Source organism: Hypomesus nipponensis, chromosome 1 (assembly GCF_054491055.1).
Source record: "Hypomesus nipponensis isolate SF chromosome 1, ASM5449105v1, whole genome shotgun sequence".
Taxonomy (NCBI): domain Eukaryota; kingdom Metazoa; phylum Chordata; class Actinopteri; order Osmeriformes; family Osmeridae; genus Hypomesus; species Hypomesus nipponensis.
The window spans coordinates 1926317-1949665 of NC_140361.1; the positions used below are offsets into that span (position 1 = coordinate 1926317).

At 44.4% G+C, this 23349-nt stretch overlaps 1 protein-coding gene across 1 annotated transcript in view; it reads left to right on the forward strand.

The window, feature by feature from the left end:
* The window catches only part of LOC146301811 (teneurin-3), a 98611-nt gene that overhangs the window by 42284 nt on the left and 32978 nt on the right, over positions 1–23349 (forward strand). Inside the window, exons 4-13 of the mRNA XM_084697050.1 lie at positions 1623–1848; positions 7146–7384; positions 10213–10338; positions 12386–12600; positions 14153–14360; positions 15274–15375; positions 16040–16234; positions 18104–18304; positions 21164–21349; positions 23037–23057. Of these exons, the coding sequence (XP_084553176.1) occupies positions 1623–1848; positions 7146–7384; positions 10213–10338; positions 12386–12600; positions 14153–14360; positions 15274–15375; positions 16040–16234; positions 18104–18304; positions 21164–21349; positions 23037–23057 (1719 nt within the window). The remainder of the gene's footprint in view (positions 1–1622; positions 1849–7145; positions 7385–10212; positions 10339–12385; positions 12601–14152; positions 14361–15273; positions 15376–16039; positions 16235–18103; positions 18305–21163; positions 21350–23036; positions 23058–23349) is intronic.

Sequence of the window (23349 nt, forward strand, 5' to 3'; positions counted from 1 at the left end):
TATTGATACTGCAACCTGCAAGTAGACATGTTTATTATGGGTCAACATGATCAGATAATCAATAACTCATTTTATGTTGTGTTTGACTACACAAGGTGAAATAATGAAGTCAACAAGGGTTTTCCACACTGCAAAATCTAACTGTGATAATCTATATTGCATGCTATCTTTTTTTATTTTAAGGCTTATCTAGTGACTTATTTTAAGTACATGACTCATTATTTCTAGAAATCATCTCAAGGGAAACATTCTCAATGCAGCCAAACTGACTTGTTTTAAGCATAAACATCCTCTTAATTAGTAGTTTTGCACTTAAATGTGAAAATTTCACATTTTTGCAGTGCCTAGAGGTATCATACATTGGCTTGGTGCCAATGATATCAGACCTGGGGTTTCAGTTAGAGACCTTTCATAAAATATTACACCAATCACTATAATTGCTGGCTCACGTTCTACGTACAGTATAGAACATTCTACGTATAGAACTTGTCGCACATCTGTGCCACACATGTACTGCTTGGAACAATAGACTTGTTAAAGAGGGTTATATTTTTACTTAGTTTTGAAAAGCTATAACTTTGGGTTGTGTGATACAGGCAATTATGTAAACAGCGCCCTGCCCTTTATAATAGAACCCGGAGCCGTGATTTGTGTACCAGATCATTTCAGGATGATCCCCAGGCACAACCACAGTCCTGTGGAAGCGACGTGGAACTTTCAGTCAGACACTGGAGGTTCACTTTGTTTGAAAGGGACACAGTCATAGGCGGATGCAAAGCGACAAGGACGAAATCTGCATATTCACCACAGGGGGAACAAACGAGGCAGACAGTCCTTCTGCAGAGTTGTTGTTTTTGTGGCCGTTCCTGTCAGAACACAGTCTTTGTCAAGAGGAGAGTGTAAATTAACCAAATGACAAAGACAAACAGTAAATAATCAGAGCAGCACACTGCAAACCTAACAGCAACCCTCAACATTTTTTTAAAATAATTCCAACACTTTGGCAGCTTTTTCTGATCTTCCATTTCCTCTTGTTGATATTATCTTGAGATTCTCACCGAAAAAAGTACCATCTCTGTTTTGAATTTAGTGAAGCAAATACGAAATGTCAGCACTTTCAGTTTTATTTTTAAACAGCGACGATGGATAGATAATCATGGTGTGTCATTCCGGGGGCCAATTACCCAGCTTTGACTGAAATTGGAAAACCTGTTCTCTCTGCGCTCTAATGGATGTTCTGGTCATTAGTTATCTGAGAGTCTTCTCAGGCTGTAATCAAACGTGAAGCAGTCTGTTAAGCACCCATAAAGGAACAGCTGCCTCTCTCAATGACCTTCTGGTTAAGAGTACTGAACAGTCGGCCAGTTGATGTTTGCAACACTTATCACGTGTCGCCACGAAAATATCTCAATTATGATCTTTTTTTGCTGTGATTGCACACCTCATGTCTTCTATTTGGTGGTTTTGAAGAGAGCCAGCAGTGGTAGACTGACTACAACCGCAACAGACTGTCGTGAAAACAGGAACAGCACCCTCCACCAGTGACAGCAGCTCTCCTGTTGGTGAAATCCTTGCAGTACCTCAGTACTAATCAACAAAAATGTGTGTTTTTCCATCACCAGGAGACCAACTGTCAAGCCAGCAAGGACCGCCCCCTCAACTGCCGGCCCCGCCCCCTCACAAACAGCAGCCATCCATCACGTCCCTGAGCAGTGGTTCGCTGGCCAATCAGAGGAGCCCCAGCCCCCCCCCCACAGCAGGCCTGGCAGCAGAGTTGCAGGGCACGGCAGAATGTGCCCAGCTGCAGGACAGCTGGGTGCTGGGCAGCAATGTGGCCCTGGAGAGCAGGTGAGGACCCTGGGAGGAACTGTGTTGTGACTTGATGTGATTTTAGGCGACTTGATTAGTGACTTGATACACATTTAGGTGACTTCATGCATGACTTGATGCTGTATTAGGTGACTGTGTTAGATGACTTGACATGTGACTTGATATCATTTTAGGTTACTTAGGTTAGATGTTATTATTATTTCAGGGGACTTGATACTTGCTAACTTTTTACTAAGTTTATTAGATCCCCACCACCCAAAACACTGTTTGAATCTAATTTCAGGGTTCATCTCTGTTTCACATTTTAATATTTTCTGGTCTTGTAATAGCACTTTAAACAGCTACAAAAAAGCTCCACCATGAGATTGTTAGAGGGCGTCAATATATTTAGTACTCTGTTCTATTAGATGCTCTCACTGGTTCAGGTAAATATTTTAAAAGAAGGACAATGAGCTGGAGGGTGGAATGGCATCATATATTTGATATAGTCTAAACCTGTGGGCTTAATAACACATAAATGGGGAGCAGCTGGCATCAAAAGGATAAACTTGAAAACACAGAAAATACTAAGAGATATGACCAAGCAAGATTCCACTTTGGCCTAAGACTCTCCGCTAAGCTTTACCATCTAAACTCCTCCCTCCATCATACAATTTCTTTCCTCAATCAATATTGGTTCAATTTGTTCAAATGCACCCAGTAGGGTTACAGCGAAATCAGGTACCAAAAAATTACTCAGGGGGGGGGGGCTGAATCCATTCAAGTTTGATATTAGATTGCCGGTCTGCAGCCTGGATCAAAATAGGCCCAGCATGCAAAAAAAACAAACCTCTTCAGTTGACCAAATCAACTGAGTTATGTTGCAACAGTTTCTCATGCTGAGGAAGACATTGTACCGGTACTAACAATACAGTGACCTTGGGGTGTTTTAGCGGTGTAGACAGAACAATATGTGCACACCTATCATCAGACCTGCCGCAAATTATTATCTACACACAGCAGTCTATATAGCTACACACAGCAGTGTATATATCTACACACAGCAGTCTATATATCTACACACAGCAGTCTATATATCTACACACAGCAGTCTTTATCATGGGCCAATGGGAGAGCCCCAAATCCTTATACTCCTTCCTTCTGTTATGTAAACAGGAAGCCACGGAAACCATTTCATAGCCTTGACTGTTTTTACATTAGGCTGCTGGTTTCAAACTGACATACTTCAGACAGAATCCCGCTTGCATATCTTGTCAGTTTATGGATTGAATTTGAGTGATCTTTTTCTCTGCATTTCAATGCCTCAAAAGAGTCAATATTAAGGACTTGTGTCCCTCTGCATCCTGGACCCTTGACTCGGTCCTCTGGCTTTTAAGAATAATCACAACCCTATGGACCACATAAGCTATTATGAATAATTGCAATACATTGATTATCTGAAAAGGCCCCATTAAGGAGTTGACCTTCAAAGCATTTGCATGCTAATTTGACATAATTCTACTCTCCTTTCAAAACGGAATGCTCTCTGAACTCTAAAAGCTGCTTTCAATTACGGCTCTGTTTATTCAAGAGAAAATTGATGTATCCATCATGTATTATTTATCAGTTTCTGTAATTACGTAGTGGGTGAAGCCGTTGGATTCTGAGATCCTTTCAAAGCAGTAAAATGACACATTAGGTTGTTTAGGACCACTTGTTTGTTAGAAAAAAGCACAATGAGGTAACATTCCCCGATACTGCATGTTTTATGCAGCAACTTTACACTGCGGTCTCCAACCCACATTTATCTGTTCAGTCCTGCACCTCTTCCTTTCCACAACTATCCCTTGTTTATCTACTCGATTTGAGCTCCATGGGTCAGCCACGGGTTAGGAAGCATAACGAGGCTAAATTATTCTTTTGAAAAGTCCAACTCTTTCCTAATTAAAGAAAAGGTTAACATTTTAGAAAAACACAACTTTGCCATGACAATTCATGAGCTAATTGACTTTAAACAACTTGAAAATCTTGAAAGGTCTGGACTGCAAGCTGTCATTTGAAATGAGTGTAATTACAGCTTTTAAAGTAAGAAACTCACGTTTCCTTCTCAAGAGATATTCTTCTGAAATTATTCCACTTGAGTTTTTGTTCTATTTTATGCCAAGACCACTCCAGCTCTTCAGAGTAAAGTGCTCAATTAGTTGCCAATAGAAACCTGTTATTGCATACTATTCTCTTGTACCAGGGATACTTTCAGATCTTTAAAAGGGGTGTGAAATGCTTTTAATCAGCCTCTCAGGTCCTTTCTCTATAGAAATACAGATATTTTCAATTAGCATTTTAAGAATGTGCTATTCACTTCCATTATTGTGTGAATGCCGTGGCTCTTGAGAATAAATAGGCTCATACTTCCATCCTGTAGTTACAGAATGGTGAACCACTGGATGTGTGAAATTGATTTTGGATTTTTCCCGAATGCTCTGCTACCTACTATTCCCCACCTAAAAATGACAGCTCTTGATAGGATGCCATTGAACCGCTGCAAATGCATCCAATCGAATCTGTTTAAATCTATTTGTTATATATTTCAATAAATTACATTTTGTACCTGCAATTGTGTCATGTCTAAAGGCTTTTAAAGTGCTCTTTGACACTTTAATGTGCAGTTTGTACAGTAAACCTTATTGGATCAAGAAGACTTTCTTGTGATAGAAATGTTGTTTGGAGGTCTAACAACACAATTTGATGTGTAATGTAACTTGTGACATTGTCACTCTTCTGAAAGAAAATGCGTTCAATAGATTTTCTATACAAAATTGGTTTTCATACTGTATAGTTTCGGCAAGTCTATGTAAGGAACCCAACTCAAACCCTTGTGCCATGAACCACCTGTGCTGGGGACCTATATGCATAAATCCGAACATATTTTTTTTTTTCCTAAATCTAATCAAACTCATTAAATCCTTTGGCACAGTGTGCAAACAACCCAAGCACACTGTGTCAAAATGGCGCCCTGCTGTTCTCTGTGTGCACAACGGCACACAAACATCAGGGATCCACCCTCAAAATACCGTCACACACGCAAAGCTAGACGAGCACCTGCTACCAGACTCCCAACTGCGAGGGCAGGTGGCGCAACGGGATAGAAAGAGGGGATATGAGCGAGGGAGGAGTGTTGAAGGAGAGGAGAACAGAACTCAGCAGAAGACTGCCTCAGTCGTGGAATTAATAGTCGTCATCTTCCACTTTTCACTTTGGAATGCTATCTCTAACTCAACGCATCCGCCGGCAGTGCGATTACACAGACTGAGGAGCACCGAGTCTCATTGTTTTTAGTTTACCGCGTATTCTGGGAGCTTAGCAGGGTCCAAATCCGCCTACTGGATGTTTTTGTATTTCGTCTCCCCTGTAAGGGTGCTTTTGAAATGTCACCTCCATCAAGGAGGGCGAGGAAAGATAAAGGCTCCAGTCGGCCCATTGTCTGGCTAGTGCTTCGTCAAGGAGAGTGCCATACATGCACACCCTTCCAAAAAAACACAGATTCCCCATCCATATCAATAGGGCTGTTGGGATTAGCATAGTAATGTGCTTCTTTGTGTCACATTGTCTTTAATCAATTACATACGGTCACCCGGCATGTAGGGGCCCAGACATGCAAACTGCCCTTCTGTTTGTTTACCACGTCCAGAAGCATTTCATCACCAGACCTATTCAGCGTTCACGCTGCCTTTCCGCTATTTTGCAAAACCATTCGTCGAAAACTACCACGTCCAGCACATCCATTGTACAGTACGGCAGCTACTGCATTCATAACACAGAAGACAAAAGTTTTTTTGAACTTTGTTTCGGACTCCTCGAGTCGTAAATTAAAATAGTTTCACCCTGGCAACCCGTTGTTCTTCTAACCCCACACCCCCCACCCCCCATCCCCCCACCCCCCACCTTAAAGGTTGATATACTCATGTGTCTGGCACACTGTGGCAGCAATGAATACTTTGAACCCGAAGCCCACCAGCACCCTACAAAAGTCTCCTCAAACCAAACTGTGCCACGTCTTGGACTATGCCAATCTAGATTGCACAGGAAACATTGCCATTCTGGAGTGACATCTTGTAACCTTTTAAACTAAGATCCTCCATCTGTCCATGACTGTGCGTGTCAATCTGGTCTTTAGAGATGCCGAGCAATCCATATCTGACATTTGTCCTGTTAGTCAGACATTGATCAAAAGCTTTTACAGAAGGACACAGCCTAAGAGGACAGAATGTGAAGAAATACGATTAATGGATTTGAAAGCACAACAGATTATCTTTGGTCTTTACCTTTTGTAGTCTTTACTTTTTATGAACAAGCAGGGGCTCTAATTTTGTGTCTCTGCTGTGGAATAACAATCCTCTCTACTGACGTTAGCGAGCGTCATTAATGTTTTATAAAGGCCTTTAAAAGGTGCCTCGATGATGTGTAAAGAAACGCCTGTTTAAAAAGATGAAACGCAGCTTGTAAGTGACATATGACATATTTTCTGTACTCTCTTTTACATAACGGCATAATATTTTTCATGAATTGCATTTTGCATAATTAAATCATGTTTAAGACGCTTGTCTTAAGTGTGCACGTATAGCGGTTATTTGGATAGAGACGGAGGCTTTTTAACATTTATAGAGTGGAAGCCTCCTGTCTGCCTTCCAAAAGAGATAGCTGTACTTCAAGGGTTATAACGTATTTTTGTTACGCCTGTAAAGTTGTAATCTTTAGTAAGTAGATCACCGGCACGCCAGAGATGAATGGTTCTCCTCTCTGATTTCCTTCTGTCTTGTTGGAAACCCTAAAGGTTTTTGTTTCTGCCATTCATCCCTAAGTGAAGCAAGCACAGCAACGAGGCTTAATTCATTTGCTTAAGAGGTTTTCACAAGGGTTTAAAAAAGTTAATAGGACAATCTAGAGTAGAACATTTGATTAAACCTTCTTAATTACAACAGGTATAATGGCCTATTAGTCAGTCCCTGCTGTAAAAGGGCAAGTGGGAGATGATTGTTTTTATGGGGTGCTTCTGGCTCACCTTTAACAATGTCAGCGTCAGTCCAGGATGGCCAGGGGTGTTGGCCCGTATTGGAGAACATTCTCGATTGGACTCTGATATCAAAGCTTCATCAAAGGACACATGTAGAGAACTGGCACCAGCTGTGGGCCAATCAGATGTGGGATTGGAAAGGACGTGTGGTACTTTCTTAAACCTGTCAACACCTCATTACAGGGTTGGAAGGACCTTGTTGACGCTTTTAACTTTTCTTTTGTAATTTTGTTTTTCTCCCCCGCTCCCCCCCTCCCCTCCTCAGACATTTCCTCTTTAAAACGGGTCCAGGGACAACACCGTTCTTCGGCACGGCGACCCCAGGTTACACCATGGCAACAGGCGCCGTCTACTCCACCCCGGCCCGCCCGCTACCCAGAAACACCCTCTCCAGGGGAGCGTTCAAGTTCAAGAAGTCGCCCAAACACTGCTCCTGGAGGTGCACTGCCCTGAGCGCTGTGGCTGTGGCCATCCTGCTGTCGCTCCTCCTCTGCTACTGCATAGGTAACTACGGTAACCACGGCCGCGCCGCTATCTTTCACCAACGTGTTTATCAGCCGTGAACCGTCATCCTCTACGCCTCGGCCGTGACGGCTTTTTAACGGAACCAGGCCTCGTCAGCGAGGGTCGACACCGTCCCTGTGCCAAAGCCGTTACCAGGGCTCAGCCGGTGTACAGGAAGCCCTCTGCGTCCTGATTTAACACCCTCTGTCTTTCCGCCAGTATAAACACACCTTTGCCGTGATTCCCTCCAGTGGCCTCTTGCACAGACTCAGTATGTGATATTATTCACTGTGCCCCCAACAGTCTGCATGGCGGCTCCTCACCTGAGTGGATTCTGATGAGACAGTTGATGCCGATTCAGATAGGGGGTCATTTCACCCTGACAGGGCCAGTGCATCATCTCACTATTCTCATAACAGGCCAGCAGAAGGGGCAGACTCATTCCAATCCACAGGAGCCCTGCTAGACACACGCTGGCTAGTTCAAACAGTCCTCTGAACAGACCAAATTACTCTGTCAGACACGGACAAACTACAGCAAAACAAACAACATCCCCTTAAAAAACGGAGAAGGACTCAAAAGCTCTTGAAGTTTAAAGGAGCCGTACGTGAACAGTTTGTAGTGCAGCCAAATGTGTATAGCCTCTACTTACAGGAAGTGCTTTTATCTTTGCCAGGAAGGGGAAGAGTTGTACACAGGCCCATTGCCCCCCAGGACATAACTCTCCATGAGGAGGCTTGTGGACGTTTATTTTTTTGTTCTAAAATGCATCAAAGCTCACTCTTTGTTAACCTTTGGTGTCTTGACCACGGCGATAAAACGTCTGGAGTTTTATCCCTCCGCACTATCCACCTGTGTCACGCTCGTCTTTAATCTTAAGCTGTGTGACTTTCCCCACAACCAGAAAAGGATTTATACTGTGTTCAAAGGTGCATAATAAAACATGATCACACAGAGAGAAATATTGCTGTGTGGAGGTGATGCAAAGGAAAGAATAGATTGGGAAACATAGATAGGAGTGTGTTCCATGGTAGAAGGTCGTCGAAGTTACTTATTGTTATTACTGATGCATGTCTTTATTATTTGATCCTGGGTTTGATTTGAACAATTTGTGATCTTGATCTTGATACAGACTACAATTCCAGTGTTCTTATGTGTTGTAAATGCTGCTTGAGATTACGTTTATATTGTGCTTTAGTTGTTTTTTGTAAGATGTATTTGAGGCCATTTCCGCTTTTGGGATAGAGACAGTGTAGAGTGACGGTAGAGGTTGGAGGACATGCAGGAAATGGCCCTGGGTGGAATCAAACCCGGGCTCCTTTAGCAAGGCCTCAGCCTCTGTGCTACGCACCTGTAACCGGTGAGCCACTGGCGCATATTATGTGTGTGTGTGTGTGTGCGTGTGTGTGTGCCTGCTTTCCTGTGAGACGTGTTGTGAACTCTTTCAGCGCATGTGTGTTCCTCACCATCAATTTCCAAATGTTTGTGCCTGAGTGTGAGTCAAGTAGATGCAGGTTTCCTCTGCCAGAGGCTGCAGGTGCATCTGGGTCTTTCACCTCTCCTCCTCTCTCTTTCATCTGGGGCCAATTCACCTGCCAGGTGCCATGTCCTAAATAGCTGCAGCACACAGTCACACACGCCTTCTGAGGCAGCCCGCGGACTGGAGCACTCACTCCCTCAGACACCTACAGACACCCCGACACAGGTGTGTGTGTGGGCGTGAGTACACCGTGGAAGACAAAAGTAGATGCTAGCTCTCTGCAGTAAATATAAGAATTAGCTAACAGATATCAGATTTTTACTGTTGTTTTACAACTCCCTGTTTAGCCTCGAACGACATGCAAGTTGTGAATTAGCCTCCAAACAAGAACAGGTAACTGACTGGCGCTCTGCATGGCGTCCATGCGCCCTCTCCGTCGTGTTGTTTTTGTTTGATTGTATTTGATATTCCTTCTGATTCTACTGAATCGCTCCCTTCCACCCGCTGAGTTATCTGCTGCAGTCAATATTCCGAAGCAAGACGTTTGAAAAAAGTTCCGCCAGCAGATCAAATGTTGGGAAATCAAGAGTTTGGGGCGATGGTGCCTCCTCAGCATGTTCCCTGGCTGGCGACTTTGACAAAGGTTGGCCCTCTGATAGTCTTCCCACACACTCATAAAACACGGTTTCCCGAAACAGTTTGATGCCGTCCCCAATACACAGGAGAGGATGAGATTGGAAGAATGAAAGCGAGACACTGTTGTTATGTAAGATGACTAGAAGTGTTTCTCCTCCCCTGTTTCTGTTGCCCTCTGTCTTCGTAACACACACACATTCATACACACACACGCACATACATACATACATACATACATACATACAAACATGTTCATACACACGGTTTTCGTGTCTGCTTCTCATTTTACCCTGTTTTGTAAAAGCCAAGGAGAATAGAAGACTTCTTTCTCCAGTCTGATTCCGGGGTAAAATAGGATTACACCTGCTGCTTGCTTTGATGCATTGCTTGTTTGTTTCCAGACATGCTTGTGTGTGTGTTAATGACAAGCTCTCCCCAAGGAAATATGGAAACGCAACAGTGTTCTTCTATGGATTGAACTAGCTTTGTCTGACCTCTTTCAATTGTACAGTCAGCCGTGCTTACATATAGGCCACTCCATGGAGAGGTAATGAAACCTACAAAAAGCTGAAAGAAGACGAGGGTGTTCCACACAAGTTGTTGTCGTGTTCTTACATACGGATGACCTGGATATGTTGTCCTGCAGGTTTTTCATCTTTTAACACCATGGTTGGAAACCCACGCTGTACTCCTTGTTTTGTTCCCTTCACAGCCATGCACCTGTTAGGCCTGAACTGGCAGCTCCAGGAGATGGAGAACCCGCCGGCATTCGAGAACGGAGCGGGGCAGTTGCGGCCCACGATGCCGAGCGTGGTGACGGCCCTCTCAGCCGACAGTGGTAAGGAGGATGAAGACCACCGCAGGCCTGTAGTGTAACGGACGATATCCTTTATCCCACTTCATAATAACGTATTCGCTTTTGGTTTGTTGCTTTTGGCAAAGCCCAACCCATATTCGTTTTCATCTATATTTGTTGTTATTATTATTCCCTCTCTAACTAGTCCCAAAATGTTGGCTCTACATAATGTTGATGTCAGTATGTTTGTCTCGCGTTGCTTGTGTCTCCGCTATGGCGACAGATTTGTGTCAAAAGTCGCTAGCGTATATATTGTTTCACACATGCAGATAGCAGAACTCGGCGCGAGCAGATTTAACCTCTGAGAGCCTGCCAGGCGCTTGCTCACAGCTACCTGTACAACTCTCGCTTGTTGAATTTGTGCGCGAGTACTTATATCTCGCCTTCTGGAAACCTAGGCAACAAACCAATTACTTGCTAGACAACAATTTCAATTGGAAATGTTTCAAACCACATTTCCAAAAATCTATTTTGAGCTTATCTATGTTTTGGGGGGGATATTTTCATCCCGCAATTCCAGCTAGGGTAAAACATTGTTTGAATCAGCTTGTGTCAAATGGGTTTAATGAAATGCAATATGAGTAAATACTTAATAATATCAGTAGAAAGGGAAGATGAAGTCAGGACCATTTTTACACAGGATTGTCCTTTTTTTCTTAGTTTTGATGCAACAGTTTCAAAAAAGAATAATTGTGGAGATAAGGCACTGTGGAAAGGTATCTTTTCTGGGTGAATGATGTGCTTTTTTCCTGGTCAATCTGCTGGTTTGAACATTCACTTGGTTTTAGAAAATTGTATTTGTTACATCTCTTTTTGGGCTTGGTTAGGCTAAATATCTAAGTTGGTCAGTATGATAATTTCTGGAGACTTGACTGTCTTTGCCTCCAGAATTCTAATACTCACAGTTCAGGAAGCTTTTGTCAGCCTAATCATAATTATCTATCATTTTGTATTCAGTGTCTTGCAGAATACTCTCTACCTTCCTCACCTTTAAAGCAAAAGGCCACTGAATTAACCCTAGAGCACACAGAAGTACTTAGAATGCACGGCCATGAAGCCATTAATTGGGTTTAAGGGGATAGGTGAAAGCTCAATTGTTTAAACTGTGGTAGATTTAAATCCTCATAAGTACTGGTAATTAAGACACCACGTCAAGACAGTTTTGGACTGTTTAAAGGCAATCGATAGCAGGCTATTTTATCCCTGGAGCTAAACTTGGCTCTGTAGCTTCATTTTGAGGAAAGGTAAAGTGACAGGGAATGACCTCATTACACAAGAATGCACACAGACACAGAAAGACAAGCACACACACACACACACGTTGATAAATAACTAAAAGCATGCATGAACCTCTCTCAGAGGTCTAAATAATTAGTAATGTAGACAACCACCATGAAATGTAATAATTAAAATAATCGAAGACGTTTTTAACCTCCGGTCATTTATCCACTGAGATTGGTAGTTGTTGATCCAGAAAGTGGGGAGTCGTCTCCATGTTTTTAGGGGTGTAATTGTGAGTTGATGCATTGCTTAAACTAATGACTAAAGAGTAAATTGTATTAATATTTTAATCACATCCATCCAATCACAAGTTATTTTGCTTATATGGTTGGCCTTGGTTTGTGTGGAAGTGGACATCTAGATTTGCTTCTAGAATAACATTTAAAAAGCAATCACTCAATCTTTTCATTTGTTGTTATTGAACCAGGGGTTGCACATTGGTGGATATTACATTTAGTTGTTTACTTAGAATCCGTATGAGTGATCGGGATCACTCAAAAATGATAGGGAAGGGCTTAGCAATACATTCCTAGCCTGCCCTCACAGGATTGTTTAAATGTGGTCCTTTTCTTGCCAGGAACATGTCTTTGGCCTAAATATTGATAACGAAGAAACACATGAAGTGCAGCAATATAGTGAATAGGAATATGACCTTTAAGTAGCATCCCTGCAATAGAAAAAATGTACCGTACTGTATTTTTTAGTTCTGAGATGCTAGTTGTAACTGGTTAACATTTTTCCCCTCCAGGAAGGAATGGTTTGGTCCATCAGGAGAACAACTCTATAGACAGCGGGCAAGTGGAAGTGGGCCGGAGGGTGACTCAGGGAATTCCTCCTGGGGTATTCTGGCGCTCTCGGCTGGCAATGGAGAAACCTCACTTCCTCAAGTTCAACATCTCTGTCCAGAAGAACGCTCTGATTGGAGTGTATGGGAGGAAGGGTCTCCCTCCAACTCACACTCAGGTAAATATCAGATATCAGACTCTTATTTTCCACGTAATTTCCACTAAATAAAAAAAAAATATATATATTATAGGTATATCTTTTGGCATTTCTGCTCTATTGTAATAGAAACAGGAGATGTAGGGGAGGTCGTACAGGTTATGACCCAGGCTTGAATCGAATCTGGGCCCCTGCGGATAGGTCTTATGTGGTACGCTCTTCAGTCCTGATCCAAGGAGCTCCCACCTTCTTAACATGTTCTCCTGGCACAGGTGTGCAGGCAGCCCAGGTTGCTGGTAGATAAAAATGCAAAGAAAAGTGAGCGAGTGACGACAGATAAGTGAGATAATGCTGCTGAAAGAAACAAAATCTGACAAAATCAAAGAGAAAGCGTCGTTTGAAAAGGCACGTCTGCGTCGATTGTTGAGCATCGAAGGTTGTCAATGCCTGACGCCTAGACTGCCCAGATCGCCTTTGTGAAAACTGTCTCTTCAGTGGCTCTGGGGACAGTGAGAGGGTGGATTGATGCGTTTAGCTAACTGAGCATGAAAGACCTCAATGAGAGCTATTGACTGAGACATCCACTGCTCCGGACAAAAAGAGCAGCTTGGAAGAAGCAAGTCCAGTTCCCCCGTGTCTCCTCCACCAAGGACACACCTCTTACACGGTTTAATACCTGTCCCACTCCACTTCTATAATGTCTTCAAAGACAAGTTTCCGGGAGACAAACTTTCACTCGCGTTCTAATTCACAAGTTCTTAAGTATTCCTCTCGCCATCTGCGTTGTTGTTTGGCCTTGCCCTGTTTTTTTCCTTTTGCCTGTTATTATGTGGGATGGTGAGCATGAGATGTGGAAGGGGGCTTTCAAGGCAGCTAATCGAGACGTATTCACTCACCCTGGGGGCCTGATCTGTTTTATTACTTACCCCTCCGGCCGACAACACAAAGAACTCCACTTCCACCAGGTTAATATCCCCTTCAACCCATCTGCTCCTGTCAAGGGCTTTAAATCAGTGTTGCCTCCTTTCACTCTTTCTCTAATGCTTTATTTCCTATCAGTGGTGAGTCAATTGAGGGGTTAGCTTGTGTCGCATTCCAGACTGCTAAATCCGTCTTTAATACGTTTTTTTCTTACCCAACCCTATAAAAGGCTGTTTTAGTCCTGTGTATGTTAAAGACAGTACTACAACGCACTGTGAAGAATCAAGTTTGGCGATGGCGGTTGGGCTGTGTTTACCGAGCACCAAACCAACCTTTTTTTTCTCCTCTGTTCTACCTCCGTCGTAGCCTCAAACGTTCCCCCTCCTTGCACATTAATACAACGTGTAACCAGTGTGAACTGGTGAAATTCACTCCTCAGGTATGTAATAGGCCACCCACATTGACAAAGAGCCAGCTTTTCGTTGGCGTAGTTGGTAGTGGTTGTGCTTGGAAGTCGAGAGTATGCATCTAATGGAGCTTTCAAAACCACGTCTGTTACAAATGGAACACAATACTTCCCACCTTGCCGCTCAAATATTCACCTCTCTTCGAGTTTGATAAGCCACCGTTCTCTTTCTGCCATGTCTTTCAGTATGACTTTGTGGAGTTGTTGGATGGCAGCCGGCTAATCGCTAAAGACAGGCAAACGGGGTCGGAGCCACTGAAGACGCGAGCGGAGTGGCAAGTCAGTCTCCACCAGGCCGGCTTCATCCAGTACCTGGATGCCGGGGTGTGGCACCTGGCCTTCTACAACGATGGTCGCGGTCTGGAGGCCGTGTCCTACAACACCGTCGTCCAGGGTAAGACCCAAGCGGAGATGGGTGAGGAGGGATTGTATGTTGTGAACTGTGTTGCTGCAGTGATTGGGAAAACGCTTGAATGTGCTTTTTTGTTGTTGTGAGTGTGAGGCTTTTCGAGCGGTTAGAAGTTTCTCTCTGACATCATGGGTTTGGGGTAAGAAAGCACTCAGGTTTAGTCAACATTTCGCAATCCTTTGAGCATTCCTGTGAGGTGTTTCTTAAAGATATTAAGTTATCGACGTTTGTAAGGGTCAGAATCTCCTGCCCCGATCTCATGGCAGTTAAGTGAACATCCAATACGAGTCTGTGAAAGCAATAACAAAAAAGTTTGCCCTCTTAACACAATCGAAATGAGCCCTGGCCCTTTGGGGAGCGGCGGCTTTTATGAGCGATGGTCTGTTGGATGAACAGAAGATCTGTCTGTGGGATATGTCAGATTAACTTCAACTTCTGGGGGATTTACAAAGCTGTAAACACTTCAGAGATTCTGGTGCATCTAGGCATGATCAGTAACTCAATGGAAATTTCCTGACAGGAAAATGAAACGTGTCAAGGAAATAGAAATATTCTGAGAGCAGATTGAATAGCATTTTTTCCTTTTCCAGTTTTTTGTTGTGTTTTAGTGTTTTTTTTTTGTTTTGTTTTGTTTTTTTTTGGGGGGGGGGGGGGGCATGGCTAATGTTAAATCAGTCACAACAGATTCAGTGTTACAGTAGCTTGAAACGCAGTAGGACCAGGCATGAACTCAACATTAATCAGATAATGAAACAAGCCCCATATGCAGAGATGCTACATTGGAGAGAAATCTCATCTCCCACTCAAGTGCATTTTGTACCAACCAACAAATTGATGAACAAAACCCAGACTATTGTTGTCATGACTACCTTAACTCAAGACCCCCCCCCCCCAACAGAGTCAGTCATGGAATGCTCCTACAACTGCTACGGCAACGGAGAGTGTGTGTCCGGGTCATGTGACTGCTTCCCAGGATTCATAGGCCCGTACTGCTCACGAGGTAAGGCCCTGCTCCCGCTCTGCACTGCTGTCCTCTTAAGGCCAGTTCACACAGCCCAACCTAACACCAGCAAACACAGCACAACCTAACACACACAGCACAACCTAACACCAGCAAACACAGCACAACCTAACACCAGCAAACACAGCACAACCTAACACCAGCAAACACAGCACAACCTAACACCAGCAAACACAGGCCAACCTAACACCAGCAAACACAGCACAACCTAACACCAGCAAACACAGCCAGCAGGCAACAATGCAGCACGGCTGAATCTTGTCACTCCTTCCCTCAGTGGATTAATCCAGATTAGCAACTAACACAAACTGAGACTGACACGGTACACCTACCAAGGGTGTAGGTTTCAATATACATAAGTGGGACAGGATCCCCTCCACACACACTTTTGAAAAAGGTAAATCTGTTCCCCCCCCCCATTTTTTATAAAAATAATTCAAGTTTTCCTCAGTCATAAAAAAAAAGCTGTCCCACAAACATGTGAAAACAAACCTGCGCCCCTGATACCTACCACATCCTTCATAACAATCAAAACATTTGACCATCTAGAGTAACACCGTAGTCTTCTGCTTTTAGATGAACGTGTCTGCTGAACCGACACAACGTTCGATGTCCAGTAACGGCCTGAATTTCTGTCATCCAGCTGCCTGCCCGGTCCTGTGCAGTGACAACGGCCAGTACAGCAGGGGGCGCTGTCAGTGCTACAGCGGCTGGAAGGGTCCCGAGTGTGACGTGCCCTCATCCCAGTGCATCGACCCCCAGTGCGGTGGCCACGGCGTCTGTGTGGCAGGCAGCTGCATGTGCGGCGCGGGCCGGCGGGGGGTCGCCTGCGAGCAAGGTAAGCGGTCTGTTTGCCCCTGGGAACCCATAGCGCGGCCAGGGTTGATGGATTGATTAGGTTGTCCCAGGAACAGTTCTCTGCTCAAACAATTGCTGTCTTTCTACTCAACCAAGTGGATAATTCCTGGAGTGTGCATATCGATACGTTGCGTGTAAATGAGATCCTTGTTACTGTTTGGCTACGGAATTGACTCGATGATTTTCCGCCGGTGAATTAGCTTTGCCATTCGTTCCGTGTAAGACACCTGTTTGAATCAATTTTGACCATTGGATTCCCTTTCCCCTTTTTATTGAAAGGACCTCTCACTTTCTCCTCAACCTTCCGCTCCCCTGTTCAATCAGTTAAACTTCATTGATCCTTGTTCAGTCACCAAAGCAATTAACTGCTCAGATTTACATCACGGGGTCAGTGGCCTGGCGTGTAAGAAAAGTTATTGAGTGAGTTGAGTAATTAAATCCCGTTTTTGCTCTCATTGTAAAGTGAATGAATCTGCTTGGCTGTTGAGATGCCTGAGGTCTGTTCGTCTCCAGTAGTGGGACAGCACCTCGATGGAGAAACAGCAGAGAACGATCCACTTCTGGACAACCTCCAGTTTTGGATTGAGAGGCATTTAAAGTAATTTTCCTCAATTCTCTCCAAACAACTCTTCAAACAACATGCCATTAACTCCTAACTTTCTTCACACAAAAAAATTCTAAATGCAGGGTCTTAGTCAGTCAGTTGGAGAAAAGGCCAGAACAGCAGTATGTGTGGTTGTTTTCTCGTCACACCCTTGCCGTCCTTGCTCTCTCTGGAGCGGTGGGTCTCAACCCTGGTTCTTGTCCTGGACACTGTCCCACATCCCCTGTCTTTACCCTCTCTAGTGGACAGCCTGGACCCTGTCTCTCTGTCTTTACCCTCTCTAGTGGACGGCCTGAACCCTGTCTCTCTGTCTTTACCCTCTCTAGTGGACAGCCTGGACCCTGTCTCTCTGTCTTTACCCTCTCTAGTGGACAGCCTGGACCCTGTCTCTCTGTCTTTACCCTCTCTAGTGGACAGCCTGGACCCTGTCTCTCTGTCTTTACCCTCTCTAGTGGACAGTCTGAAACCTGTCTCTCTGTCTTTACCCTCTCTAGTGGACAGTCTGTAACCTGTCTCTCTGTCTTTACCCTCCCTAGTGGACAGTCTGAAACCTGTCTCTCTGACTTTACCCTCCCTAGTGGACAGTCTGAAACCTGTCTCTCTGTCTTTACCCTCCCTAGTGGACAGTCTGAAACCTGTCTCTCTGACTTTACCCTCCCTAGTGGACAGTCTGAAACCTGTCTCTCTGTCTTTACCCTCCCTAGTGGACAGTCTGAAACCTGTCTCTCTGTCTTTACCCTCCCTAGTGGACAGTCTGAAACCTGTCTCTCTGTCTTTACCCGCCCTAGTGGACAGTCTGTAACCTGTCTCTCTGTCTTTACCCTCCCTAGTGGACAGTCTGAAACCTGTCTCTCTGTCTTTACCCTCCCTAGTGGACAGCCTGGACCCTGTCTCTCTGTCTTTACCCTCCCTAGTGGACAGTCTGTAACCTGTCTCTCTGTCTTTACCCTCCCTAGTGGACAGTCTGAAACCTGTCTCTCTGTCTTTACCCTCCCTAGTGGACAGCCTGGACCCTGTCTCTCTGTCTTTACCCTCCCTAGTGGACAGCCTGGACCCTGTCTCTCTGTCTTTACCCTCCCTAGTGGACAGTCTGTAACCTGTCTCTCTGTCTTTACCCTCCCTAGTGGACAGTCTGAAACCTGTCTCTCTGTCTTTACCCTCTCTAGTGGACAGTCTGTAACCTGTCTCTCTGTCTTTACCCTCCCTAGTGGACAGTCTGAAACCTGTCTCTCCCTGTCTCTCCAGTGGACTGTGTGGACCCCGAGTGCTCCGCTCACGGCTCCTGCCACCATGGGGAGTGTCACTGTAACCCCGGCTGGGCGGGCAGCAGCTGTGAGACCCTGAGGAGCACCTGCCCCGAGCAGTGCTCCAACCACGGCACCTTCCACACCCAGTCCGGCACCTGCGTCTGCGAGGCGGACTGGACAGGAGTCGACTGCTCCGTGGGTCAGTCTCCACAACCTGCATAATAATATTAATAATAATAATAATAATAATAATAATAATTCTTGTTTGGTAAAACATCCTTCAAACGCCTCTTTACAACATCCACTTACACCCCTGACACAGAATTCTCTCACTTTCTGATAACCTATACCACTAATACTAAGTACGGAGCCATTCCTATGCAACCGCAAGGTTTTTACTAATGGTATTGCTGTGTAGGTACATGGTACACGTTACCTAAATCAAACATGTTGACCTTTTTACTGCTGTACTGTTGCTAGTCAAGTCACAGCTCTTCATATGTACTTGTGATATATGCTTTGAAAAATAACCTCATTGCCATACAAGTAGATGGCTTTTTATACATTCAGGTCGTATATCTTTTATTCAGATGATTTGTGAGTTCAGAGGGGGAGTTCACGTTGAAAAGCTGTTCTGCTTCTTGTTTAAAGGCTCAGGTGATTAATGCTTGTCTCCTGAGTGCTGCACAGCACAGTTTATGGTTGGAGAACAGTGGTGAATTTGACCAAATATTTTACTTGTTTCTGTGTTTTAAGGGTTCAGGAATCTAGAATGTTACAGAAATCCATCTGAAAGCTAGCCTTGTATTAGATGTTTTACTGGACTTGAAAGTTTGAGATGAAGGCTGGACATGGGGCTCTCTGAAGCAGCGGGTTACCTCCAGACCTGGCCTGCCCCCAACAAGGAAGACTGATTGTGTTTGGGGAACAGGGACTTTCTCCTCTCCATTCATTCTCCCTTAAACCACATTCTTAAAAGCACAGTCATTTGTTACACTCGTAAAGGTTTAAGAATTCCACTCGCAACCTTCCCCTCTCAGCAGAACACACCCCACGCCTGTCGATACCAGAAGTGAAGGTTGAAGGGGCGAGCTCGCCGTCAATGCAGCTCCCTGACCCCCCCCCCCCCCCGCCCTCGCTCCCCCATCGCCAAAAAAACTGCCCACCTGGGTTGTAGAGGGATTTCTCTTTTTAATTATCACATCAGCTCATCCTCAATTAAATCAACTTTAATTAACACGAGCGTGGCATGGATCGAGCCCCCGCCTCTCACAGATGCGTCGGCGTGCTAAAAGCAGATAAACACCTTTACGCTAATGAAAAATTGATTACATGGATTCTCGTAGAGGGCCGGCCAGGGCTGGAGTGTCTCGCCACAGGAGGGGTGGTTGATATTCCATAGGGCTGTCCAAGCTTAATCAGTACACTCCAAGGTCTCAATCGAAGAAAAACTCAGTTCAAAGGAAGATGGGAATAACCGCTGTGGAAGACTGCCGTCGAGCAAGAGGAGATGGAAAGGGTTTCACAAAGAAAACTCTGAACACGTTTTGTTTTGTGACCTTGCTTAAGTGCAGCCACAAAAGTAGCTAGTAATCGTTTTGGAGCTGATATATATATATATATATTTTTTCTTCTGTTTCTATTGGGTGTCAACCTTGTAAGTCTCAAAGTTTGGGCAATTTTCCGAGTATGTTTTTTAATAATGGCAAACTATTGGCACAGTGAGACTGCGATCTTAAAAGGTTTTGAGTCTTTGAATGTGTTTTACCTCCCAGAATGGGGCTTTTAGTGTTGTTGAAGGCACCTGGGCACTAACGTCACCTATGGATTTGGTAATGACAGTTTCTATCCCAGAGTACTGCTGGACAGAGTCAGGCTGTTGTTCACTAAATAGTTTGGGAAGTACTATATAGCACTGTAGTCAATCTTATCCTCTCCATATTGAAAGGCCCGTCTCACTTGAATGCATTTAAACCTATAAAATCTCTCAAAGATATTACTGTGACGACACATCTGAAATGCGTCAAACCTTAAATTGGTTAGCGAGTTATAAGCGAGTCATATTTAGTCTCTCCAGAGACTACTAATTCGACATTGACTGACATTGTCCATTCCTCCACAGTTTAGTGTGTCCTTGTTTGTCCGGCCCAGAGCTGCAGTGGGGTCCTCCCTCTGGTGTTTGTTCTCTGGTGCACTAAAAGATATAACAAGCGGTGTGGGCATAGTGCCCAGCGATGGAGCATTTCACAACCCATCAAAAGGTTGCGGGTTCGAATTCCCGCCTGTGTACATTGCTTTGGAAAAGGAAAATCTGCTAAATGAATGCGTTAGTAGAACGACAGATTTTGATTTTGATTCTGTGCTTGCAGAGACAGAATCACCACATACATTATTACACTCACCTCTGTCTTGTCTGGTTGTGGTTCTAATCATGTCTGGTTGTGGTTCTAATCATGCCTGGTTGTGGTTCTAATCATGTCTAGTTGTGGTTCTAATCATGTCTAGTTGTGGGTCTAATCATGTCTGGATGTGGTTCTAATCATTTCTGGATGTGGTTCTAATCATGTCTGGTTGTGGTTCTAATCATGTCTAGTTGTGGGTCTAATCATGTCTGGATGTGGTTCTAATCATTTCTGGATGTGGTTCTAATCATGTCTGGTTGTGGTTATAATCATGCCTGGTTGTGGTTCTAATCATGTCTGGTTCTAATCATGTCTGGATGTGGTTCTAATCATGTCTGGTTGTGGTTCTAATCATGTCTGGTTGTGGTTCTAATCATGCCTGGTTGTGGTTCTAATCATGTCTGGATGTGGTTCTAATCATGTCTGGTAGTGGTTCTACTCATGTCTAGTTGTGGTTCTAATCATGTCTTGTTGTGGTTCTAATCATGACTAGTTATGGTTCTAATCATGTCTGGTTGTGGTTCTAATCATACCTGGTTGTGGTTCTAATCATGTCTGGTTCTAATCATGTCTGGTTGTGGTTCTAATCATGCCTGGTTGTGGTTCTAATCGTGCCTGGTTGTGGTACTAATCATGTCTGGTTGTGGGTGTTGCAGAGGTGTGCGTGGTGGAGTGCGGCCCTCACGGGGCCTGCGTGGGCGGGGCCTGCCAGTGCGAGGAGGGCTGGGTGGGGTCCGAGTGCGACCAGAGGGACTGTCACCCGCGCTGCTCTGACCACGGCGTGTGCAGGGAGGCCCAGTGTGACTGTCACCAGGGCTGGACTGGGGAGCACTGCAGCATCGGTGAGTCTGAACCACACCAAATGAAAACCTTGACTTCCTCAGATTCATCAAGTTTTATTTTTTATTTTTTATGAATAAATATTGTTTGGGTGTTTTTCATGCTTATTGGACAGTTTGTAAGTAAAAAGTGTGACAGGAAAGGCAGAGAGAGAGAGAGAGGGGAAGACATGCAGCAAAGGGCCAGATTCAAACCCAGGCCGCTGCTGGAAGGCCTCAGCCTTCATGGTACGCACTTATCCAATGAGCTACCGCGGCGGGGGCGCCCCGGAATCTTTTTTACAAGTCCCTTATTTTAATCCAAAGTTCCCATTGTTCTCCCTCCACTTAACAACCACAGCCTGAGCTACATATGAAATCCCAGCAGTTAGTCCAGGGTGTATAGAGGGAGCAGAGAACCCTTATTCAGCTGTGTCTCTGGAGCAGCCTCTCTGCCGTCTGACAGCTCCGTGGTGTGTATTAGAAGGCATAATGAGAGCTGGTCTGTTGCTCCCTCTTGACCTCTTGACCCCTGCTTCCTCTACACCCTGGCCTTGTCAAAAGAGAGGCAGTTAAACCCTGACATCACACGTCGAGTCCTCGGCCCCCAGAGACGCCCGGACCTCTGGGTGACGTGTCGTCCCTCTCTGAAACAAAAGGACCTCGCTCTCCAAACTCTTGAACCCTAATTATGTATTTACATGTCTCCACCGTCAGCTGTTCCCACCCGAGCCAGGAGGAAGATAATGCAGTTGGGGTGATTTGCGGGGTCACATTGCTGATTTTATTAATCTCTCCCTCCTCAATACGGACTGAGATCCATCCTTTTCACTTTCTTTCACTCCGAAGACCCCCATCAGGAAACTAATTCCTCTCGGTGGATGTTCCATGGATTAATAGGCAGCAATTTACCTATTCTTACTGAAAACTAGGGGCTTACTTCTCCTTTCAGGCTGTGAATAACTTCCATCCGCACAAAGCGTCTTTAATCACATTACATGGTTACACCCTGAATAGACCACTCGCTTGGACACTCCATGGTGGAACACATCACGACCCCATTTTTTTTTCCTTCATATTTTTGACTTAGACTTTTCCATCATCTCATTCTCAGCTTTTTCATTTTCTTTTCTCTGGTTCACCAACCAGATATATTTTTAAATCCGAGTTCAATGCCAGGAACATGCATTGTGCTTAATGCCCCACGGTTGATTGCATGATGATTCAACTACATTCCTTGTCAATATTGGACATAAATGTAACTCTTGTGGCTTTCCTAAACTGTACTGTGCTTTGGAGAGACAGCACACAGGGCCTTTAGGAACAGTAAGAATGTGTTACCGTCGAAACATACAGATGAAAGTGTTTAGTGTCTGCTACCTTTGTTTAAGGGGATGGGGTGATAATCAAAACCAAGATGTGCATTATTCAATCATTTTTACTGTGTATACTGACACTACTGTGTCATTAAGTGGTACGCATAATCCGTACTGTAACCCTGTTGATCATTGATCTTCCTTTCTGCTCTCTCTCTCTCTCTCTCTCTCTCTCTCTCTCTCTCTCTCTCTCTCTCTCTCTCTCTCTCTCTCTCTCTCCCTGTCTCTCCAAATCTCTCTTTCTCTCCAAATCTCTCTTTCTCTGTCCCTATCGTTCCCTCCTTTCTGTCTCCCGCTCTCTTTCTGCCCTCTTTCTATCCTCTTTACCTGTCAAGCTCTGGATTCAAGAGTATCAGGTAATGTCCTTCCTCTTTCACTTCCCGTGTGAGGGCTTCTATTGAGTTTTTTTTTCTTTATTGAAAATGAAAACCCCTCTATAGATAGAGGCAAACAGATTTCCTTTCTGTGCCTCAACAGTATCAGTGACAACACCATGCTTTTTTTTGTTCACAATCATAACATCGCTATTTTCACAAGACTGCCTGGCAGTGATAACAGAAGACAAATGGTTACTGCCATCCATATTGACAAAGATAATCTAAGTCTGTTTACTTAGCATTGTGAGGCCTACCTATTTTGAGACTCAAG